The sequence below is a fragment of the Citrus clementina genome, unplaced genomic scaffold (genome assembly GCF_000493195.1).
Source record: "Citrus clementina cultivar Clemenules unplaced genomic scaffold, Citrus_clementina_v1.0 scaffold_7, whole genome shotgun sequence".
Taxonomy (NCBI): domain Eukaryota; kingdom Viridiplantae; phylum Streptophyta; class Magnoliopsida; order Sapindales; family Rutaceae; genus Citrus; species Citrus x clementina.
In genome coordinates this window covers 16847947-16871072 of record NW_006262075.1, presented here as the reverse complement: position 1 = coordinate 16871072, position 23126 = coordinate 16847947, and the positions used below count along the sequence as shown (strand labels likewise).

Genomic DNA, 23126 nt, shown 5'->3' with positions numbered 1-23126 from the left:
GAAAGAAGATGAAATCTAAGCATCTTTGAGAAAGAATCTTTTTTTTTTTTTCCCTTACTCTTTTTCCGTCAGCAACTTTCGTGAGCTTCGTATTCATGTTTAAATGTATGAACCTAGCTGGATCCAAGTCCTCAAAGTCAACTGTCTCAAAAAGCCGACTGCCCCTGTGAATTTCAGTTGCACGTGCTGACATGGTCAGTGTCTACGAAATCATTTGGAACTTGGATTTTCATATAAAATAATGTAATCTAAGAAGACCTTGTTGTTTGTTAAAAGAATTTCAGAAACCATAAATAGAAATACTACCTAGCTCAAGTCCGCCACAATACTTAGTTGCATTTTGAGTCTCATAGTTTGAAAATATAGAGAAGTCCCGTGTGGGGGTGTAGTTAACAAAGCCTTAAATGACAATTTATGCCTCTGGTTTTTAGTTTAACTATATTAATTTTAAATTTATTTTCCCCCATAGGATTTTAATAAACTATAAAAAAATTAAGACAAAAAAATCGCATTTTCGTCGAAAAATTGCTTTAAATGAATAGAACCAGGCAACCAGCACAAAATCAAATGAAAATCCTTAAGTAAACACCAAAACTTTAAGTTAATTAAAATTTCCCCCACTACATCACAAGCCTTGCTCCACGGTTGTTTGGAGCTACCGCAAGCTCCACTAAACACTATATAATAAGCTCCCGAAAATAGAATTATATAGTCTGTTTCCTATGTAACAATCAAAGTTATCAAGGACCTAAGTGAAATAAAATATAATTGTGGAGAACTTAAGTCAAATCTTTTTTTGAAAACTTCTAATCTGTGTTGTTTTCTACAAATAGTAAGAACTAAAATGACAAAAACGTATAATTTAAGAAAAGGATCCCTCTAAATTACATGCATGTACCTTACAATCCTCTCACATGAATAGTGAGTGGACCCACATCATTCACTATTCATGTGAGAGGGGTGTAAGGTACATGCATGTAACTTAGCATTAGCCTTAAGAAAAACATGTCTTATATACGTTTAGGGTGTTGATATTTCGACCCCACAATATTATAAATTTCTTTCCTACTTTCAGAAGATTAGTACAATAAGTTCACATTATTTTTAAAAACTTCAAATAAAAAAGAAGTTTGAAGAATTAATTAATTGATTCCATCTTAATTTATTTTCTCCATGATTTAGGGTTTTTTTTATTATTATATTTGATCATTAAGGTTTCTTTTAACTAAGTTTAATTTAACCGTTTTACCCTCATAAGGTGAAAAGTACCAATATACCCAAATATTTACTTAACTTGAACAATTTTTTTTTTATACAAAATATATTTTTTCTTAAATGATGTATAAGTACTACTTTATTAGTGTAACTGTTACTATTCAATTAAACTAACAAAATATATTTATGACATGTGGGTATTAAAAATTATTGATTTTTTTTAAAAGTAGATTAGAGAACATAAAACTAAGTACTAATCTATTAGATAGAATAATACATTTTTGTGGAGTAATTTTATTATTTTCTAATAAAGGGTAAAATAGGTATTTTAAATATATCTTAAAACAATCTCAAATGATCAAAGATTGTTAAAGTACCTAAGAAAAGTAAAAAAAAAAATTGTGAAAAGGTTATAATTAACTAATTGCTCAAAGTTCTTATTCAGTTGTAATTTTTTAAATAATTTAGACGTAATTTTAATTCTGTTATGGAAGTGGGGGTAATAATACCTCATTTGCAAATACAATTGTTATTTTAAAGTAACACTTAATTTCCAAATATTTTACATCTTCCAAAGGACTTGAAAACTTCAAAAGACTAGCCGGCCAGTTATATACACTTGTGTGTCAAAATCAGTGAACTTTGTCAAAAGTCTTCTAAAACCCAATTCAAAGCTGCTTCGATAATCAATATACAAAAGGCCAGTTTTATATATTTTGTGTCAAAATCAAGCTAATTTTATCAAAAGTCGTCTGAAAACTCAATTCAAAGCTGCTTCAAGAATTAATATATAAAAGACCAGTTATATATATTTTCTAAAATTAGGCTAAAATTAAACTACTTTTAGTTATTGTCGCTAGTAAATTCTACCAAATTATCTTATCTCCCATATGAGAGGTTTTGACTGTGTCACCGACCCCGTCAACACGCGGTTTCTAGATTTAATTTGTGCTGCCACATATCTTCAACTCTAACCGTTTGTTTTATTTTCAACACTGTATGAAGTTTAATTCGTAGAATCAGACCAGTGCATAAAGTCAGTCGTTGAGAATAACAAGTTTGAGCACTCTTCTGAGTGCAGAAAAGCAATACCTCAGTATTATGGGGTTTTGTGCCTGCCCCACACTGTTGCTGTGTTTACTTACGGAGTGAGAGTGAGAAGTGTGCGTTTCTTTCACTCTTGTGTTTATTTATATATTTTAAAGGAGGAATGAGAATCATATTTTATGGGCTCTACTCATTTTTGGAGTAAGGATTGAGATTTCCACTCCCATGGGGAGGTGGGACCTTTTTTACCTTTTTTTTTATTAAAGTTAATATAATTATATTTAATAAAATAAAATAAATAATATCATATTTAAAAATAATATTATTATATTAATTTAAAAATAATAGTATTATATATATTTAATATTAATAATAAATAGTCTATTCTAAGAAAATATTAATTTCATACTATATTATTAATAATAATGTTTAATTTATGTTGGTCTTATCAATAATTTTTAATTTACATAATTAAAATTAATAAAAATTTGAGATTTACAAAATTAAGAATATTATTAATTATAATTAATTTACAAATATAATAGGATAAATATTTTAAAATATATTTTTATTAATTTGTAATTAAAAACTATAATTTTTAAATAAGGATAAAATTATAATTTGAAACCATTTACTCACCATCCAAGACAAAGCAAACATATAAATTAGATTTTGATTATGGTTCCATACTCCGATTTCAGTGTAAGTAAACAAGTTACTCCCACTCTCACTCCCACTCCACGCTCCCAATCTTAGGATTCCCACTCCAATCATAATGTAAATTCTACCTATATCCATATACAACTTGCCTACACAGTACCTAGAAAAGAAGTAGGATTGGAAGGAATTTAGATTTCTACAATTCCTTCCAGCATAAGTAAAACTTTCTTCATCGAAGGGCGGAGTGATGAATCATCAAGAATGCACCAGTGTCCAACATTGATCATTCTCTCCAATTGTTTTGTTTCAACTTCTTCATCTTCTACTAGTTAGATAAGGTTACCATGGGGAATTTTATTATATTACCTATTTTGGTAAATTTTTTTATATTTAGGGTTAGTATAAAGAGACTCAGAAACCTTAGTTTTGTTATTATGTCTTATTCATTAATGTTCCAATTATTTAGAAACTTTGTATTTCTCTATCTTTTCAATCTCAATGTTTCTGTTGTTGGGGAAAAATTAAGTTTTTAAATTTTTTATAAAACCTTTTGAAGATCGCTCTCATATAATATATAAGAATTTGTATTCTAGAAATCGTACCTTGAAAATCCGAGTTGGCTTTTTCCGCTGAAGTGATTTAGGCTCCTAGATCACGATCCGCCACCATCACTCCTGTTAGATCACGATCCGTTACCACCACGCTTGTTAGATCACGAACTGTCACCAATGATCTTCTAGGTTATGACTCAGGTTCGATCTGCACTTAACGTGTGGGCGCCTTTATCACTACCAAAGCAACTAGCACGAGAAAATTTTTCTCTCAACAATAGAGAAAAAAATCTTATTCTCTAATCTGTATAAAGTGGCTTCTCACTTTTCTTTAGAGAAAATAAGCATTTTATATCACCTTTTAGTGAAAACCCTAGGCTCCAAATAATCAAAAAACAAAACGCACGTTATTTTCTTTTTCAATAGGGGACCCACCTTGTAAAATAACATAAGGCCCCTTACACAAAAGCTAATTAAATGGAGCCTCCCACTAAATGGTATATTTAGGCTTTTGACCCAAATATCTAGTTATCTTACTTATTAGTCCAGTAGTGGTGCAGTTAATTAAATGAGCTAACCCGGGGATCATTTGGGAACATACAATAGTGGCTACAATAATTAGGCCTATAATTAAACTAGCCCAATTATTTAATTCCAAATCTACTCCACTAAAAGATTGGAACTGACTTCCATAATTGTATGCTCGAACAATAATTCGTCCCAAGCCACATTGATTTCTTTACTGCACAATCCTTTGTACCATATCGTTAATTAAATTGATATCTCAACTGTCCAATCAATTTAATAACATCTTATTCCTTGATCCTTACTGGTTTTCTCTAATGATCATTTTCAACATACTAAATATGTTGACACACTCTGGCCAGAGAATTCTATGATCAAGTACCGAAAACCTATTAAGAGATGTGTTATACAAATTCTATATTGTTAATCCATAACTCCAATACTCATAATTGCTCCCACCAAAATACCAGGTAATCTTGACCACAAGGATGTGTCGTGCCCATTGGTAACTCAAATGAAATAACAATTACAATCATGAAATCATAATTAACTCAAGATTAAGATTACAGTAAAATCAACGCCTATGAGATTTAATAAGTCTGGCAATTATTACAAAGTTAATTAAATCTCATATGTGATCCTGTTCAATGTAGTCGTACTACATCAATAAATTCATACATGATTAAGACAAATCATTCAATGAATTTATTACAGTCTATACCTAAATAAAGTGCCCAACTTTATTTATCAACTGCGAACTAAATTTATTTAATCATAAGATAATTTGTATTTATGTCTTCTGTGAATCCACATGGTGATTACATAAATACATATAATATGATTAAATGAACTTTAATACAAATATTAATGCAATTAAGATATTTGAATAAAATACCTCATTAATTTTATTAATCAGAAAAAAAAAATATTTATTACAATTAAATAAACACATATGCTTTTAAAGAGCATATTTTCCCAACATCTATTTCGTCAATTGGTATTAAAGCAAGTTTTTCTTGTCATCATGGTACGATATGAACAATAGAACGATTATTTTGCTGGCACTGATCATGGAGTGCAGGCACTAACTATGGAGGCTATCACTGAGATAGCCAAAGAAGCAATTAAGGCAGTCTGTAAATTGGATGTGTTAGAGGGAGCAATCAATGAATATCAGAGAGAGAGGTTAAGAGCAAAGAGCTAACCGTGAAGAAGAACCACAAGTAGCCGGAGCTGTGAGGCAACAAGTAGCCCAACCTGTGAGGAAACTTGCTATACAAGTGCATGAGGCTTTAGCTGGTGATTCGAATGATGAAGATTCTGTGGATAATGATAGGAAAGGACACAGAGAGTAGTTAGATTATAAGACTATTGTGGATCTTGTAGAATTTCATGGCAACTTGCATATTGAGGTATTTTTAGGTTGGCTGAATGAGATTGAGACTTTCTTTGAGTACATGGATGTTGTTAAGGAGAAATGGGCAAATTTGGTGTTGTTTAAATTAAAGGGAGAAGGGAGCAACATTTGCGTAGCGGCAACAAATTCATAATAGGAGAGTTATAGGAAAGCCAACCATCAGATTGTGGGCTAGGATAAAAAGAATATTGGAGGAATATTATCTACTTCTACATTACAAATAGCAACTGTATTTAAAGTATCAGAATTATAGGCAAGCAAATTGCACTCTAGATGAGTCTACAAAGGAGTTTCACTGTCTATATGCTAGAAATAATATTGATGAGCCAGAATTTAGAATAATTACAAAGAATATCGATGGATTAAAGATGGACATTTATTATGAACTTTATATGGATTCGGTTTGGAGTGTGAGCAAAGTGATTTCAAAGGCACAAAAGTCGGAAGAAAGAAGTAAAGAGCATTCTACATTCACGTCACGGCGAAGTTTTTTGAATTTCAGAACAATTAGTAAGGGATTGTAACACCGTTTTGGGGTTGAAAATAAGTAGAGATCATGGGCTTGAATTAATATTTATCCATTGCAGTAGGGGAGGGGCAGCAGCAGTACAAACAACAGTTGCAGAATAATTCATATGCAAAACCTATGCTTGGTAAGTGTTTGAACTGTGGAAAACTAAGGCACACATCAAATGAATGTCATGGTAAAGATTTCAATCTAGCAAAGGTTGGAGTTGATGAGACTGAGCCCATTTAGTTATTGATGAAGGGGTAGATGATGAAGAAATAATAGAGTTGACAGTAGGTAAAGGAGACATGCTAAATTGTACTGTACAGAAACTTTTATTAGCACCAAAGTTCGAAGAAAATGACTAATGCCATGAGATTGTCAAAACTCATGGTACCATTAACGATAAGGTGTGCAATGTCATAATTGATAGTGGTAGTAGCAAAAATATAGTTTCAAAGGCATTGGTTGATGTAATGGGACTTCAAACAAAGAAACATCCAACACCAAACAAGATAGGGTGGATAAAGAAAAGGGCAGAAATGAGAGTCAATGAGATTTGTCATGTTTCTTTCTCTACTGGGAAAATTTATAGTGTGTGATGTGGTGGATATAGATACTCACCATCTTTTGTTAGGTAAACCTTGGCGGTTTAATGTTGATGTGTATGAATCTTGGTGGAATAGCAAGATTTTTTTTTAGTGCCATTAACAAACAAGAAGAAGAATTCTAAACCAGCGGAAAAGAATTTTCTGACCATTGTCAAAGGTCATCTGGAGGACGATTGCGATGGTTGTAAGAAGTTGAAGAAAAAGAAAGAATTCGAAATGAAGACTTTGCATGTGTTTGTGATTAATGTTTCTATTATTAGAAAACAAGTGATTTTCTAATTCGAGATGAATATCTATTTAGGGCTAACCAATTGTGTGTCCTTACATTTCTTTGATAGAATAGATTATTTGTGACTTACATAGAGGTGGGTTGATGGTCATGTTGGTCGAGATAACACCTAGGCACTTGTTAAGGAGCGATATTATTGGCCAAAATTGAACAGAAATATGCATAAGATTATACAGAGGTGTTGCATTTGCCAAAAGAGCAAGGAATAATCGCAGAACGTTGAATTATACACACCATTATTTGTTCTAGAGAATATTTGGTTAGACTTTAGATTTTGTGTTAGGATTGCAGTGTACAAGGACTGTTTGATATTCTGTACTTGTGGTCGTTGACAGATTTTTCAAGACTACGCATTTTATTTCTTGTAAGAAGACTGAAGGTGCTTCTACTATGGTGCATTTGTTCGTTCGAGAAGTGATGTGTTTACATAATGTTCCAAAGACTATTAATTCTAACAGGAATGGGAAGTTCACTAGTAAGTTTTGGCATCATCTGTAGGATAAATTTGACATGCAGTTGTAGTTTAGTAGTGCCTTCCTTCTTCAAACAAATGGACAAACAAAGGTAGTCAAACGAACTTTGGAAAATATGTTGCGTTATGTTTGTGTTGATAAGTAATGGAACTGGGAAACTATATTGCCACATGTTGAGTTTGTTTACGACAATATGGTGAATCAATCTATTGGCAAAGCACCTTTTGACATTGTCTATACTTATTCCCCACACCATGTCTTTAATCTGGTTGTATTGCCAATAGTAGCAGGAGGAAGCAAAGCAGTGGGTAATGTGGTAAACAGGGTAAGTAAAAGCTCACTTAGAAGTCACTAATGCTAAGTATAAGGCTGATGCAAACAAGCATTGATGTCGGAAAGTCTTTTCAAGAGGGAGATTTGGTGATGACATATCTGCGGCATAACCATCTTCTTGGGATTCACACTAAATTGGGGAAGTAGAAATATGTTCCATTTCATGTGGCAAGGAAGATTAACGATAAAGCTTATGTGCTGCAGTTGCTGGACAATTAGAGTATTTCTCACACTTTCAACATGGTTGATCTATTCGAGTAGCATTCGAATGACTAGGAGTTGCATTAGAATAACTCAAGGGCGACTTCTTTTCTAAGGGAGGGGGACTAATGCAGGATGGCTATGTAGGATGAGCAGGATACATTCTTAGAGTTATAAATTGAGATATAAGTATCCATTTTAGGCGTATAATACACCGTTTTGAAGTTTGTGACGAGACAAATCAAATCTAAAATGTTTTACATCATGATCGAGCCAGAAATTCTATTTCTTTTGCAATCATCTTTTAATTTAAGATATTTCTGATTTTTCCTATTGCTTTTAAGATTATTTTTTCCCCTAAATATTGAATTTAGAGATCGTTTGTTTTGTTTTCCTTACCAATTAGAAGAATTTTATTATATAATAAATATTTCAAGTTTGTATATTTTGGTAAATACATGACATTTAGGGTTATTATAAAAGACCAAAAACCATAATTTTGTTATTCAGAACTTTGTTTTTCTCTATCTTTTCAATCTTAGCGTTCCTGTTTCGTCAGAAAAATTGTTCACGTCTCACAGACCAAGATCTTATTCGATATTTCAAAGGAATAACCGAGCAGACGAACAAGATTTCGGTGATGAGTCCTCCTGATTACTTTCATCCAGGTATGAAACTCTGTTTCCCCTTCAATTAACATCTTTTGTTATCCCTTGACATCCAACAATTTGTGATTGGTCATAGTTCGTTTATAAACTGTCCCAGATGATGCTCTGCCAATTTCTTCCTTAAAACACTACAACAAATATCATCTATTGTATAGCATTTCATCGCAGCCTTTTTTTTTTCTAATGTTACATTTAATAATATTTGTATACTAGCATATTCATAAGTGATACGTATATTATTTAATAGGATCGCATTTTCTAAATGCTAAATAAACAATTTTAATTTAGTGGCAATATAAAAAAGCTGCCAAAAGAGGGGAAAAATGAAAAAAAAAAAAAAGCGGGGAAAAATTTGTCAACCGCCAAATGAAAAAAATTAAAACCTTCAAAAATAATTTAGTCATCTTTTCCCTATAATCTCTAATTTCCTGTGTGAAGTCTAAGATCATCAAAACTCTCAATCTTTTTCTCTCCTTTGAGTCCTCGCTATTAGATTTTGAAACCCAAAATCCTTATCTCCTGTAATTTCTTTGGAAATTATTTAACCCATGTAGGCCCCCTTAACATGCTGAGCAATTGCATCCCCAAATGTCGTGAGTTTGAAAGAAGAAATTGATGTGTCTTAATTTCTCCAAATATGGCTTAAATGTGATGGAGGTAATTTATGGTTTTGGTTTTATGTTGGTTAATTTTTGTTATTTATACTGAGGAAGATGTGAAGTTGCTTAGAGAAAATGGTATGATTTTGAACAGATTAAAGAGTGATGAAGAGGCTGCATACTTTTGGAATGAGATAAGTAAGTCCATTAGGTTGACAATAGTTCCGTTCCAAGAGAAAGTGATTGAAAATATTAACATTTATTATGACAGTTGATGCTATGTTAAAGTTGAGAAATTTATGAAGTATCGATTTTAACTTTGTTGGATGATGTTTTGCTCCTATTCTTGATGACATTACAAGCGCTTTTGTGCAACTTAGGACTTGTTAACATTTCAATTTACGATTTGTTAATTTATCCCTTTCTCCTGAGGCAATTATATGGCGTGCAATTAGATCGTTAATTTTTGATAGTCTAAACAAGGTGCTCTTATTTGTTTTCAATTTATCATTTATCTGTTAAAATCATAAAACGTTTCAGTGCCATGAAATTAACTTTCTATGTTGAATTATTGTGAAGCTTGTTACTTTAAATAATTATTGAAAACTATTTTTTTTTTCTGTTTAACCAAAATACGTCTGTGACATATTGTTTAGATTTAGGCATAATGGTAGAAAATTTCATGTAATTTCTCCATTATGAGTTGAGAGAAGGGTGTATGAAAGTCAATTAATTGGCTTTCCATTTGCTGGCTGGAGGACGAGGCAAGCCTTCAAGAAACGAATTCAAGTTGGTAGTATGACTACCTGGCTTCCTAGCTCAAGTGAGTGCCACTTTGTGATAAGGCAAGAGTTAAGTTGCACAATAAATGCTGGGCTGGTCACTTCAAAGAAATAGGATGCGAAATCCACTACAATTAGCTAACTTTTTTATTTGTTTTTGAGATTTATTATATTTTATGCTCGACAAAAGTACATTTGGTTGATTTTTGTATTGTTTTGATATCCAAATAGTTCCTCTGAGTTGAAGAAGACCCAAATAACTTTCACCTCTGGCTTGCATGGCCAATTGCATAATTACTTGCTCCAGCCTCCCGACTAATAGATTTGTTAGTTTCTATTGTAGAATTTGCAATGTCATTTGTTTTGTTCATTTATGAAGTCTGATCTATTAGTTTTTTGTTTATTTGGTGCTTATTAGTTGGTTTTGTTGGATGTTATTATGAATTTGCCAAGTTATGTAGCTTCAAATCTATTTTCTATTTCATCTTAATAACCTGTGAGTTTAGTTAGTTAACATAAATTTTGTTTAATTTGAAAAGCAAAATGTTTATTCGCAATAGTATTAGTCTTGATAATCCTTTTTCTTCTTGTTTACTCTAAATGACAAATAATAAGTGTTGGATCCTTTCTATGGTGTCTTTCCTCAAATCTGCAATCTTTTTCATAGCTTGTGCTTTTCATGTGGCTGAGTTTTTTTCCCATTTTAGATTTTATCCGGTAGTTCACAACTTTGAATTGCCAATTTCTAGACTTCATTTTTTTTTTGTAATTTAATCCACCGTGAAGGTGGATTAAATTTAGGCAACTTCAGTTTATCCTTTAGTTGCATATTTGAATTTTCACCACTCAAAACTATGATGGTTCATATAAGTTTGAAAGAAAGTTTATGAGACCAATATTTACAATTATCTATGCATTATGATGAAAATTCTTAAATTAAAAAAAAAATCATGATAGCTTTATTTTACTGAACACTATACCCACACAGATTTAATCAATTCGTTATTTTTCTTTCAATTTACATTGCAGGTTATGATGAGTAATACTACTTGTAAAGGAGGTTTGGGCGCAATTTGAAGATGAAGCAATATTTTTGATTTAAAGATTGCCTTCTCGAAAGATGGCACTCTTGGTTTATAGTTGAGTATGATTTTACTTGCAATTGATATTTAATCTTCAAATTATGAAATTCATACACTAGTACATTGATACACTATTGATATAATATATTGTGTGTTTTTGTTCATTTGGATTATAAGTTTTTATATGAGGAAATTTACCTAAAAATAATATTGCATTTCTCTAGAATTTGATCGAAGCTATTTAGTAATTAACTTATAATTATCATATAATTTGTAGCATCTTCAAAATGCTACGAATCATTCAAACTCGTAGCTTTTTTATTCTGCTGTGATAGACAATTTGGTGGCATTTGCAAAACGGTATAGGACTTTAATGTGTAGCGTTTTTCCTTTGCTAGAACAGACAATTTGGTAGCATTTGTAAAACGCTTTAGGGCTTTAATGTGTAGCATTTTTCCTTTGCTAGAACAGACAATTTGGTAGCATTTTTCCAGTGCTGCATAATGTAAAACGATGGCTTTCCAAAACTGCTATTAAAGGGAAATATTTGAGTAACATGGGCTTTATCATGGCACTTACAAAAATGCTACCATTTACTTGTAGTAGCACTTTTCACATGCCACTACATTGCAGATCTGTTGTAGTGAAACCACCTGTCATTTTCTCAAGTTCTGCATCATTAAATAGAAAAGGAGCAATATCCTCACAATATCTGGCGTTGACATTACCTCGAATTGTTATTTATGACCAGCCACGGTATTTGCAGAGCAAAATTCCAAAAGTTGCCGAAATGAGAACGCTAAGAGCATCAGATGAACAAGAAATGCTGATGATGTCTATTCCCCCCCCCCCCCCCCCCTCCCCCTCCCGCGCCTATTGCCCTCTAAAGAAAGTTTCGTGTCGGCTTCCGCAAGTCAAAAACTAAAGATTGGTTTTTTCCCTTTCTCCTTTGCCTTTATAAGTACTTCATTTTGTCGGGTTCCTTTGATGATTGTCATCGTAATACATTATGAGTCTTCAGTGTAACACTGGGGATAAACTTTATCAGGAGATTATAATATTTATCAATAATCTTAGGATCCACAAAGCTCTTAAAATTTTTACTTCAAAGGTGTGGCGAATAAGCCAGGATATTACTGAAGCCTTAAATCTAGGAGACATTTATTATGCTACAGATATCTGCAGCTGAAAACACTGGTTGGTCTATATGCTCCATCTTCATTTGGTCAGAATGATAAGATTTTCTTAACTAAATCATTCAATGAATTGTAGCAAGAATCACCTTCTTTCAGAGACAGCTCCACCTTCTCTTTCAAATGTATTGCCTTTTTCCTCATCTCTTTGCCTTCTGTATCCACCATGAGTCTTTTTATAGCTTTCTTAATCGTCCCTCCCTCGAAATCCTCCAATTCCAGGCCTACATTCCAAACATCACACACGTATCTCATGTTTATGTTTTGATCCCCGAAAAATGGCTTGCATAGCATTGGAACGCCTTCGCAAATGCTTTCGAGAGTAGAATTCCAACCACAATGGCTCCAAAACCCACCCACAGCATCGTTTGCTAGCACTTCCTTTTGCGGTGCCCATTCCACAATGCAACCCCTTTCTCCAACGCTATCTTGAAAATTAATTGGTAATAGTTCCAAGCAATTCGAGCCACAAACCAAACCAGGCCTAACCACCCACAAGAAAGGTTGCTCACAGTTGGCCAGCCCCCAAGCTGTTTCAAGCAGCTCTTTCTCATCGATGCTAGCTATGCTGCCAAAACTTACATAAATGACAGACTTTGGAGCTTGCTTGTTTAGCCAAGAAATGCAATTAGTATCTTCCTTTAGTAATGAACTAGAAATGGTTGGCAATAATTTGTGAAAAGGACCTATGGTGAAAGCTGAAGCTGAGAATAGTTCTTGAACTTTTGTTATTGCTTCTTGTTCAAGAAAATCAACTGTGTTAACAATGAGAGCCGAACACTTTTTCACTGAATCTGCTACAGCAGCTCCTAACTCTAACATACCATCGGTTGTAATTTTTTTCATTGAAGCAGCTAGCTCCTTAAGCATGAGGGAGGGGAGATCGCTCACTCGGTCTAGTGACATAGACTCTGTTGTGCAATTGGTATATCAGCAATAACAATATAAGCTAATTTAGTAGGTCATTATCAGAGAGTTTTGAGGACAAGCCTGATTGGCCTAGTTGCCTCTGTTTCAATTAAACTCATTTCGCAAATTTAAGGACAAAAACATTTAAGTACATGTATCTAGATTTCATTATCAAGTTGGCCGTTAATACGAAATATTCAAACTTTACCTAGGAAGGAGATGTAACCTTGCTCATGAAGACGAGGAAAGACAGCGAAGGCCAGCATTGTGGCAGCAGGGCTAGTACGAACACAGATTCCCGGAAGCTTTAAATGATCAGCAACACTTTGAGAAAAGCACATAGTGCTGTCATAAACGATACACGAGATCCGATCATGTGGATCCTCTGCTTTCAACATTTCTTTAATGCATTCAGTCAACGGTCCTTCACAATTCTTGTTTAGAGCCGAAACGATGCCAAAAAGATCCCCAGCTGAGACTTCTCTTTTAGGTAAGTTATCTGATATGGGTATGAATGTGAATTCAGGATGATTCGATGAGTTGGGAAAGTTGAATTGTGGGTGAATGATGGTGATTGAAAAGCCTTTCGCGTAAAGGATGGTAGCTAGCTGAAGCATAGGATTTATGTGGCCTTGAAATGGAATCAACACAAACACCAAGCGGCTGACCTTTTGTTGTTCTTGTTTCTCCATTTTGTTTCTGTTGATGCGGCTGAAAAATAAATACAAGGACTTAAATGGCTAATGGGATTCAGTGACATGAAAAATACACAGGACTACAGGAGAAGGTTGCGTTTTTGAATTTTTTAACAATTTGCCAATTAGCTTTCAGAGATAATATTGCACAAGTTAATTTGACTTTATAGCACGGCGGCTGCAGATAAAGTGAGCTAATATTCAAAATTACAAATTTCTAATTAGTTATGAGCCATTGATCAAGACATCCGTTTCATGTAGAAGCAAAGAATTTCCTGTGTTACTCTATTTATCCTTCTCTAAGTCAAACCATTAGAAAAGTCTTACTGCATTTATCCTTCTCTATGTCAAATCATTAGAAAAGTCATTCCTTCGCAAAAAGAAAAGTTGATATAACACAACCTAAAATCTCCTAAATTGAGTCCTATCTCTTAAGAGGTTTCATTAGCCACTAATTCTAAAAGGCTCCTTTGTTTTCGCTTTTTCACAGTTTAGCTGCCATAAAACTTTCCCAAAACTGTTTAATGAAAAATAAACTCTGAAAATAATAATAAATAACTTTTATTTAATATACCAAACACCCATCAATTTTTCCTTAATACCTAGAGCTTCCATTCTACTTTCTACAGCACCACAATATCCTTCTAGCTCAGTCACATTCACTCTCTTGTTTAAGCAACTTAGGTCCATAAAAATTAGCATTCTCTCCTCTTCAAGAACTCAGTTGTGGCTTCTTTCACATAGGAACCATCACTAATAGCTACTAGAGATTGAAAAACTAATAATTTTTGCACCCATTTTCCAAATCTACTAGGTATATGTGGCAGCAGCAAAATATTGTTGCAGACCACTTATTCATCTTTAAATGATTTAAAATTTGTTCAATGAGTCAATGGCATCCAAATAAAATTTGCCAAAAGGAGCTAAAAGTTTGATTTGTACTACAAATACTCATTTTAAAAAGCAGTCAATCAACATGGTAGCCCCACCACTGAGCCCATAAATTAAAGCGTCACTGTTCTCTTTATCATAGTGGAGTTGTATTGTGATGCATGAATATTCTGAATTTCTGTCCTCTTTTAGAAAAAAAGGCAATAAACTGAGAGCCAGTTGACTAATCACAGTTGGCTAATACGTGCCTGATTGATCTTTCTAAAGTACCATTACATGTTATGAAGTGGAGCACTAGGTAGTACAACTTCCAAGTGTCAAGTACTATCTATGATCACTTGCATGAAAAAATATCCCACATTCTCCTATAACTGTACTATTATTATTTGTCTTCCTTTGTGATCCTTTCCATCTTTGCTTGCTGTGGCAAAAGACATAGAAAGAAAAGATGATGATGGGTCATATAACATTTTTCTGGGGCACAATTACTGAAATTATATTCCACGAAAAAGCTTCAGTTGATTCTCTTTGACAGTGGACTGGACCTCACATGTGAAATTGATCAAGTCTGGCATAAACAACGTTGCTTCAGGGATTTTACGGACTCTCATGTATGCCTTCAGGTTTGGACTGGCCTATTTGGCGATGCTTCCCGTCATGTCGTTTAATATTTGTGTGTTGCTTGCTGCAGTTGCTGGATTTTCAGTTGGTTTTTTTATTTTTGGGAGTCAGGATTTTCGGAATAATTTTAAGATTGAACCTTACCAGGATTTATCAGATCTTCCTCCTCCGAATTGCTAAATACATATCAAGTTTCTGGTGTGTATGCAGTGGTTAAATTTTGAACCACAGTGAAGTGGTCCTTGTGTCTAATGTTGACTATTGTAACACAAGTTCCTATGTTTGTAAGGAATTTATTTGTTATGTTCGATCGAATACTCTCTCTCCTCTGTAAATGAACAAAAGATATCTAGCTATAGGTGTCTGGACAACATTTAATTGAAGGTAAAATCTTTGCTAATTAGACATTACAAATTGCATTTCTTGTACCAATCATAACATGTACCAATCAAATTGCTGTCGAATTTGACACATATGGTTGGTGGCATTCATATAAAGAGCTTCGGACATTACCATCCTAGATTTCACATGAGCATAAAAATATTAATCTAAATGGGTGTATATTATATTATATAAGCTCATAAATTTTCTTTTCCTAATTAATTATAATCGATTTAGCAGCTATGAAGAAGCTGGGATGGGAATTATAGCCGTTTCAATGGGCCACCTAATAGTTCATAGTTTAAAAAGTAGGCCGAAATGACAACCCATCAATAGGAAGTTTGGGCCTGAACGGACGGAAAGCCCATTTGTGCTTCAGGCTTGAAATGTTTATATATATATAAAAAAAGGAAATATCAATCTGAAATAATTTTATGGGCATTTTTCAGTTTGGTTCAGAAAATTTTGAATCAACCATGACTGAAAATTGAAACAAAGTAAACTAAATTGATCGGTTTGGTTTTTCGATTTTTTTTATTAGTTTGCTTGAGCTTTTGTCCCTTTTTTTAGAACCCGAACCAAACCAAACTCAAAACGATCAATTTTTAAAATTTTTTATGCTGTTGCATAACATGACTTTGTATACACACACATACATATTAACAATAATTTATTTTAAGATAAAGTCTTTTAAAAAATTCATGAAGTTTCATTTTCATAGTCAACTTCAGGAAAGAGGCTCCTAATTTTTATATTTTAAAAAATTCTCATTTTCAATTTTTTAAAAATGAAAAAAATTCTGCATCATTAATGTACAATTCTAGTCCAATTTTTCTCTCAATAATTATTTGACCATCAAATAATTTTTCATTGAAAAAAAAAGACTATCTTTTTTGAAAAAATAGACAGCCAAATCCCAACTATTTAAAAAAGGGAGAATTTTTGAATATGTTGAAAACAGATATTGAGACTATTTTTCTTTAGTGAATTCTATATATTTAAATAAAAACATTAATGTGCTACAATATCTACGCATCTATTTTTATTTAAAATTCCAATTATCATTGTGCAGTACAACAAATTACAATTAACATTGTATGATCAATCTCTTACTAATCGTTGAAACAGTCTCTAATAGAATAAATACGAACACAACTAACTGTCATCTACTATAATATAAAGATTTGAATCCTCTCCTGGTCATTTCCTTTTCTAGTTCTCCTAGGATTTCAAGAATTCATTGACACGTGCTGTTAATGAAATTAAATTGCTGAGATTAAATTTTACATTGTAATCTTATTTTTTAACTTATGGTAACTCGAAAAAATTTCTTTAATTATTGCGATTTTCTTTACCTTCACAAAATTAGAATTTTAATCGATCTCCTTAGTGACATTTAAATGCTCACCAGATAGATTGAAAAGATTGTAGAACACCAAGAGCAATACAAAGCCATGTTTGAGAAGTTGGTATGTTAGAGATTGCCCTCAACATGCCCAACGAAATGGTTAGACAAAATTGACCGTGGAAATTGAGAAGACCAAAATTTTTAAGTTAATTAAAATTTTCCCCACTACATCACAGTCTGGGTGCACCATTGCCTTGAGCTCTCGCAAGCTCCACTAAACACTCGATATAATAAGCTCCCGAGAATAGCCTTATACTGTTGTTACCTCTGTAATGATCAAGTTATCAAGGACCTACGTAAAATAAAATACAATTGCCGAGAACTTAAGTCAAATCTTTTTGGAAACCTTCTAGTCTAGGTTTTTTTCTACAAAAAGTAAGGACTAAAGTGATAAAAATGCATAATTTAAGAAAAATATGTCTTGTATATGTTTAGGGTGGTGATATTTTCACCCTATAATTTTATAAATTTCCACCCCACTTTCAGAAAATTAGTGCAATAACTTCACATTATTTTTAAAAAATTCAAATAAAGTAGAAGTTTGGAGAATTAATTAATTAATTGAATCCATCTTAATTTATTTTATCAGTGCTTTTTTTATTGTATTTGAAAACTAAGGTTTCTTTAATATAAGTGTAATTTAACTATTTTACTCTCATAAGATGAAAAGTACCAAAATACCCAAATATTTACTTAACTTTGATAATTTTTCTCCATACAAAATATAATTTTTTTCTTAATGGTGTATAAATACTACTTTATTAATATAATTATTGCTATTCAATTAAACTAATAAAATGTATTTATGACATGTGGGGTATTAATAGTTATTGAATTTTATTTCTAAAAAAAAGTAGATTATAAAACGTACAACTAAATACTTAATCTATTGGATACAACAACACATTTTTTTGAGCAATTTTATTATTTTGTATTATAAGGATAAAATAATTAAATTAAATAGATCTTAAAGCAACCTCAAATGAAAAAAAATTGTTAAAAGACCTAAGAAAAGAAGAAAAAGATTATGAAAAGGAAATAATTAATTAATTGTTCATAGTTTTTATTCACTTGTAATATTTTAGATAACTTTAAATTATTTTAATTAATTTTATGGTTGATTTCCAACCTCAAAGGACTTGGAAACTTAACAAGACTAGCTGACTAATTACATACATTTGTGTTCAAAATCAATCAACTTTGTCAAAAGTCTTCTAAAACCCCAATTCAAAGCTGCTTCTATAATCAATATATGAAAGGCCAGTTTTTTTATATTTTGTGTAAAATCAAGCTAATTTTATCAAAAGTCTTCTGAAAACCCGATTCAAAGCTGCTTCAAGAACCAATATATAAAAGACCAGTTATATATATTTTCTGTCAAAATTAAGCTAATATTAAACGACCTTTAGTTGCTTGTTGCTATTAAATTCTACTAAATTATCTTATCTCTCATCTAAGAGGTTTTGACATGGACCCCGTCAGCACACAGTTTCTAGATTTCATTTGTGCTATAATATATTTTCAGCTCCAATTGTTTATTTTATTTTCAACACTGTATGAAGTTTAATTCATAGAATCAGACCAGTGCATAAAAGTTAGTCGTTGAGATTAACCAAGTTTGATCACCCTTTCGTAAGCGCAAAAAAATCAGTGCATTCTGAGGTGATGCGCCTTTCCCACACCGTATGAAGTTTAAGTCTAGATCAGACAGAGCTTAATTGTTATGGCTCCCTTTCTTTAAGGTAGCAAAGAGTTTCACCATTATGTTGCTCCCAACTTTTTTAATTCAAGCCCTTTTGAAAATGAACTTAGTCACATCTATTGTGCAGGCCAGAGACTTTGACGGACATGTCGCGGACTGTGGGTGGAATAATCTAGACTTAGATGAATGGAATCAGTCCTTAGATTTTACTTTCTTTGAGTCAAAGGTTTAAGTATGGTTTTTCCCTTGCCATTTCATTTTGTTGCACCTTAAATCAGGGTATCTCGATCAAGCAATCAAATCATATTTAACAAGATATAACAAGAAAAGAGAGATAAGATGTGAACAAGAAAACAGTTATTCGCGAATGCAAATCTAGCTATCCATACATAACTTGCCTAGATGGTACTGAGAAAAGAAGTAGGATTCTGAGGAATTGGGATTTCTACAGTTCCTTCCAGCATAAGTAAAACCTTCTTCATTGCCCGGCGGAGCGATGGCTCATCAAGAATGCACCGGAGTCCAACTTTGATCATCCTCTGCAATTGTTTTTGGTCAACTTCTTCGTCTTCTACCAGTTGGCTAAGGTTACCATTTTCGAAACACTGGCAAATCCATTCTTGAAGAATAGCTCGATCCTCCAGAAGATTCTGATCTAAGCATCTTCGAAGACAGACGATCTCCAGCAACACAACTCCAAAGCTGTAAACATCTGCTTTCACTGTAATGGGCAGATTCCTGTGCCATTCTGCTGCAACATACGCCCTTGTTCCTCTGATTCCTGTAAAAGTTCTAGTCTGGTCTGGCTTCATCAACTTTGCCAATCCAAAGTCTGAAATTTTAGCACACCTTTTTTCGTCCATGAGTATGTTTTGAGGCTTTATGTCACCATGGATGATCTGAGCCTCGCATTCGTCATGTAGATACCGGATTCCTCTAGCTATATCGCGAGCAATTCCCATTCTTTCAACCCAATTAGGTTGTTTTTCGGGAGTGAAGAGTACATCAACAAGAGAACCATTGCTCATGTAATCGTAGACCAAGATCTTATTTGATACATCAAAGGAATAGCTAAGCAGACGAACTAGATTCCGGTGATGAGTTCTCCCGATTACATTCATCTCAGTCTTAAACTCTCTTTCCCCTTCAGCTAACATCTTTTGTAATCACTTAGCCACGAATTTGCCATTGATGGTAGTCCCTTTATAAAAGAGCAATATCCTCACAATAACTGGCACTGCCACCGCCTGGAATTATTCTGTACGACTGGACACGGCATCTGTAGATGAAAATTCCAAAAGTCGCCAAAATAAGAATGATAACGGTAACAATTAAACAAGAGACGATAGCGATGTCTTCCCGTTGTGCTTTTTTGCCTCCTCTAGATAAAGGTTTTTCAGAACTAGATGAATTAGTAGCATCCACTTTGATGAAAGCAATGGCTGAATCACTCAGTTTCCTTCTTCCAAATCTCAAAGGAAGTGTTTGCATTTTGCATTACTCATCTTTGTACAGCCCAGCTTCACAATTACAATCCTTCAGACATGCTTCTTGAATGTTTTGTTCGGTTGTGCCTGACAGAAGAAGTTGTTGCTGGGTATAATTTGGTTAAAGAAAGAAGTACGTTAAAACTTTTTTTTTTAATCTTTAACATGTCAGTTTACCTTTTTATTTATTGAATCTTACTTTTATTCTTTTTAAAAATTACATTTGGTAGTTATTGAATAAGAATGTAAAATTAATTAAATCTTAATAGTATATTACTATACATGAATGTGTGGAAGAAGATTATGAAGAGTTGAGCACTCAACTCATGTGGGATGTAGATCTTGTGCTGAGCTGACTTTTTTTCTAACCTTTTAAAAAGATAAGAATATAAAGCTAATTAAATCCTTATCATATATTATATTGCTATACAAGCATGTGTGACAAAGGATTATGAAAAATTAATTAAGCATAGATCAGCTCAGCAGCGCTAGATCTAAATTCTTGCGTTTATTGTATAAGATTTCTTATTCCCATAAAAATGGTATTCATAATAAAGACAATATTTTGAGAGACACGGCATACACTTATTGGACAATATTCCCATCCCATATAAATTTTTCAGTGAGATACATGCTAAGACAAAAGGTTTGAATGGTTAAAGAAATCAGTTGCATTACTGCAAGTTCTAGCTTTAAACAAGTGATTAGATATTGTACAAGGAAAAATGAGAAACAAAAGCCTGAGATTTGAGCGAATTACAATAGAGAAAATCAAGTCCATAACAGTTCCTAAACTTTTTTATTTACATTTAATTTCTCTTATTGAAGGGTGAGACTGATTCTTGACTATTGTGCCCCCGCAAGATGGCGTTTCCATCGAAAACACCAATCTTGGATCGAAGGTGAGCAAAACGAGGCTTGGCAAGTGGTTGAGTAAGCACATCCGCAAGTTAATTAGGAGTAAAGACATGAGCTACTTGAAGTGAACCATTAGAGACTTTTTCCCGTACAAAATGAAAATCCAGAGCAAGATGTTTCATTCTTGAGTGAAAAAACTGGATTGACTCACAAGTACGTAGCACTAATGTTATCACAAAAAAGAAGAGGCGGCTTAGGGAAAGAGACATGTAACTCTTGAAGAAGATTGGTCAACCAAGTAATTTCAGCAGCAGCTGAAGCAACTAAGTGATATTTAGCCTCTGTTGAGGAGCGACCTATTGTCCGCTGCTTCTTAGAACACCAAGACAAAAGGGTTGCCACCATGAAAAATAACAAAGGCCGATATAGAGGTACAATCATCACGATTTCCAGCCCAATCAGCATCTGAGAAGGCTGTCAAAGACAGCGGCTGTGAGCGAGATATAAAGAGACCATACGTGAGAGTGTGCTTCAAGTATCGAAGTAAACATTTTTGCCGCTGTCCAATGTGTTTGACTGGGAGAATGCATATATTGCACCAATTTGTTTATTGCATAGGCAACATCCGGTCGTGTAGGAGAGAGGCATTGCATGCCGCCAATAAGACTACGGTACTGAGAAGCCTTAACTTTTGGCGAGCTATCATTGAGCATGAGGCATGTGGTACAACTGAGAGGAGTCACAGTCTTTGATACCCTCCATTTTGAATTTGGCTAAAAGATCACAAATATATTTCTGTTGAGAGAGAAATATCCCGTGAGGTGTAGGAATCACCTCCACACCAAGGAAATAATGAAGACGGCCAAGGTCCTTAATGGAAAATCGCTTGGAGAGAGAGTCAATAACTTGACGAATGAAACTTGAAGAATTTCCTGTAATCAACAAGTCATCCACATAAACTAAAAAATAGATTAGTATAGACTATCAGAGTATACAAATAATGAAGAGTCAGAGCAAGAGTTCACAAGATTCCACTGGAGCGAAGCTCTTCAAGTTTGAGGAAAGCCTCATATTCAACAAGTTTGTCAAGTAGTTCATCGAAACTAATCACAGTATCTCGTGCCCGTACTGCAGCTGCAAGTTCTTTGAATTCAGTTTCCACAGCATGAAGAGTAAGGATGATCAGACATTGATTTGGAAATTAAAGCTAATTCATCATCAATATCACGGATAGTGGCAATATAGTCAGCGACAGGTTGGGAGCCTCTGTTCATGAGAGTAAGTTGCTCTGCCAATCCCATAGTTCTGGAGGATGAAGGATTGGCATAAAATTTGGCAAGGCGATTTCAGGATTCAGCAGATGTTTTGCATGAACAAACTACAGGTACAACTTTGTGGCTAAGTGAGCCGATGATGCCAAGAAGAAGAAGCTTGTCTTGTATCATCCAAAGGGTGAAATATGGGGTCGGGACTGTCTTTTCATCAACTATTGTCTCTGGAGGTATGCAAGGCTTAGTGCCATCAATGTAGCCGAGCAAGTCGTGTCCATAGAGAAGCGCATCAAATTGCGTCTTCCACGAATAGTAGTTTGTTGGGGTTAATTTTAGAGAGAGTTGGTTTGGCTGCGTTTATAGCAATGAGATTGTTGGATTCGTCTTGGTAAAGGTTTGGTTAAGGGTAGAGGTAGCTGAATTTTCATTGGCCATGGTGAAGGCTAATGCTGGAAGGAAAAAAAAATTAAAAAAAGAAACAGGTCAAGGCCAAGGTTCAATGACTCGTGTGAGCTTAAAAATGCTTTGATACCATATTAAGACAAAAGGTTTGAATGGTTAACGATATCAATTGTATTACTGCACGTTCTAGTTTTATACAAGTGATTAAATATTGTACAAGGTAAAATGAGAAAATAAACCTAAGATTTGGGAGAATTACAGTAGAGAAAATTAAGTCCATAATAGTCCATAACAGTTCCTAAACTTTAATATTTACATTTAATTTCTCTTGATTGATGGGTGAGATT

At 33.5% G+C, this 23126-nt stretch overlaps 1 protein-coding gene and 1 pseudogene across 1 annotated transcript; both read right to left on the bottom strand.

Moving 5' to 3' along the window:
- Positions 1 to 12187: 12187 nt before the first annotated feature.
- On the bottom strand, positions 12188 to 13755 carry LOC18037360 (UDP-glucose iridoid glucosyltransferase). The gene is made up of 2 exons (XM_006427766.1): positions 13272 to 13755; positions 12188 to 13065 (listed from the first exon to the last, which is right to left on the bottom strand). The coding sequence occupies exons 1-2, from the start codon at positions 13753 to 13755 to the stop codon at positions 12188 to 12190; spliced, it is 1362 nt and encodes a 453-aa protein (XP_006427829.1).
- A 5404-nt stretch (positions 13756 to 19159) lies between these two features.
- LOC18037308 lies at positions 19160 to 22407 on the bottom strand (annotated as a pseudogene).
- Between the last annotated feature and the right edge of the window lie 719 nt (positions 22408 to 23126).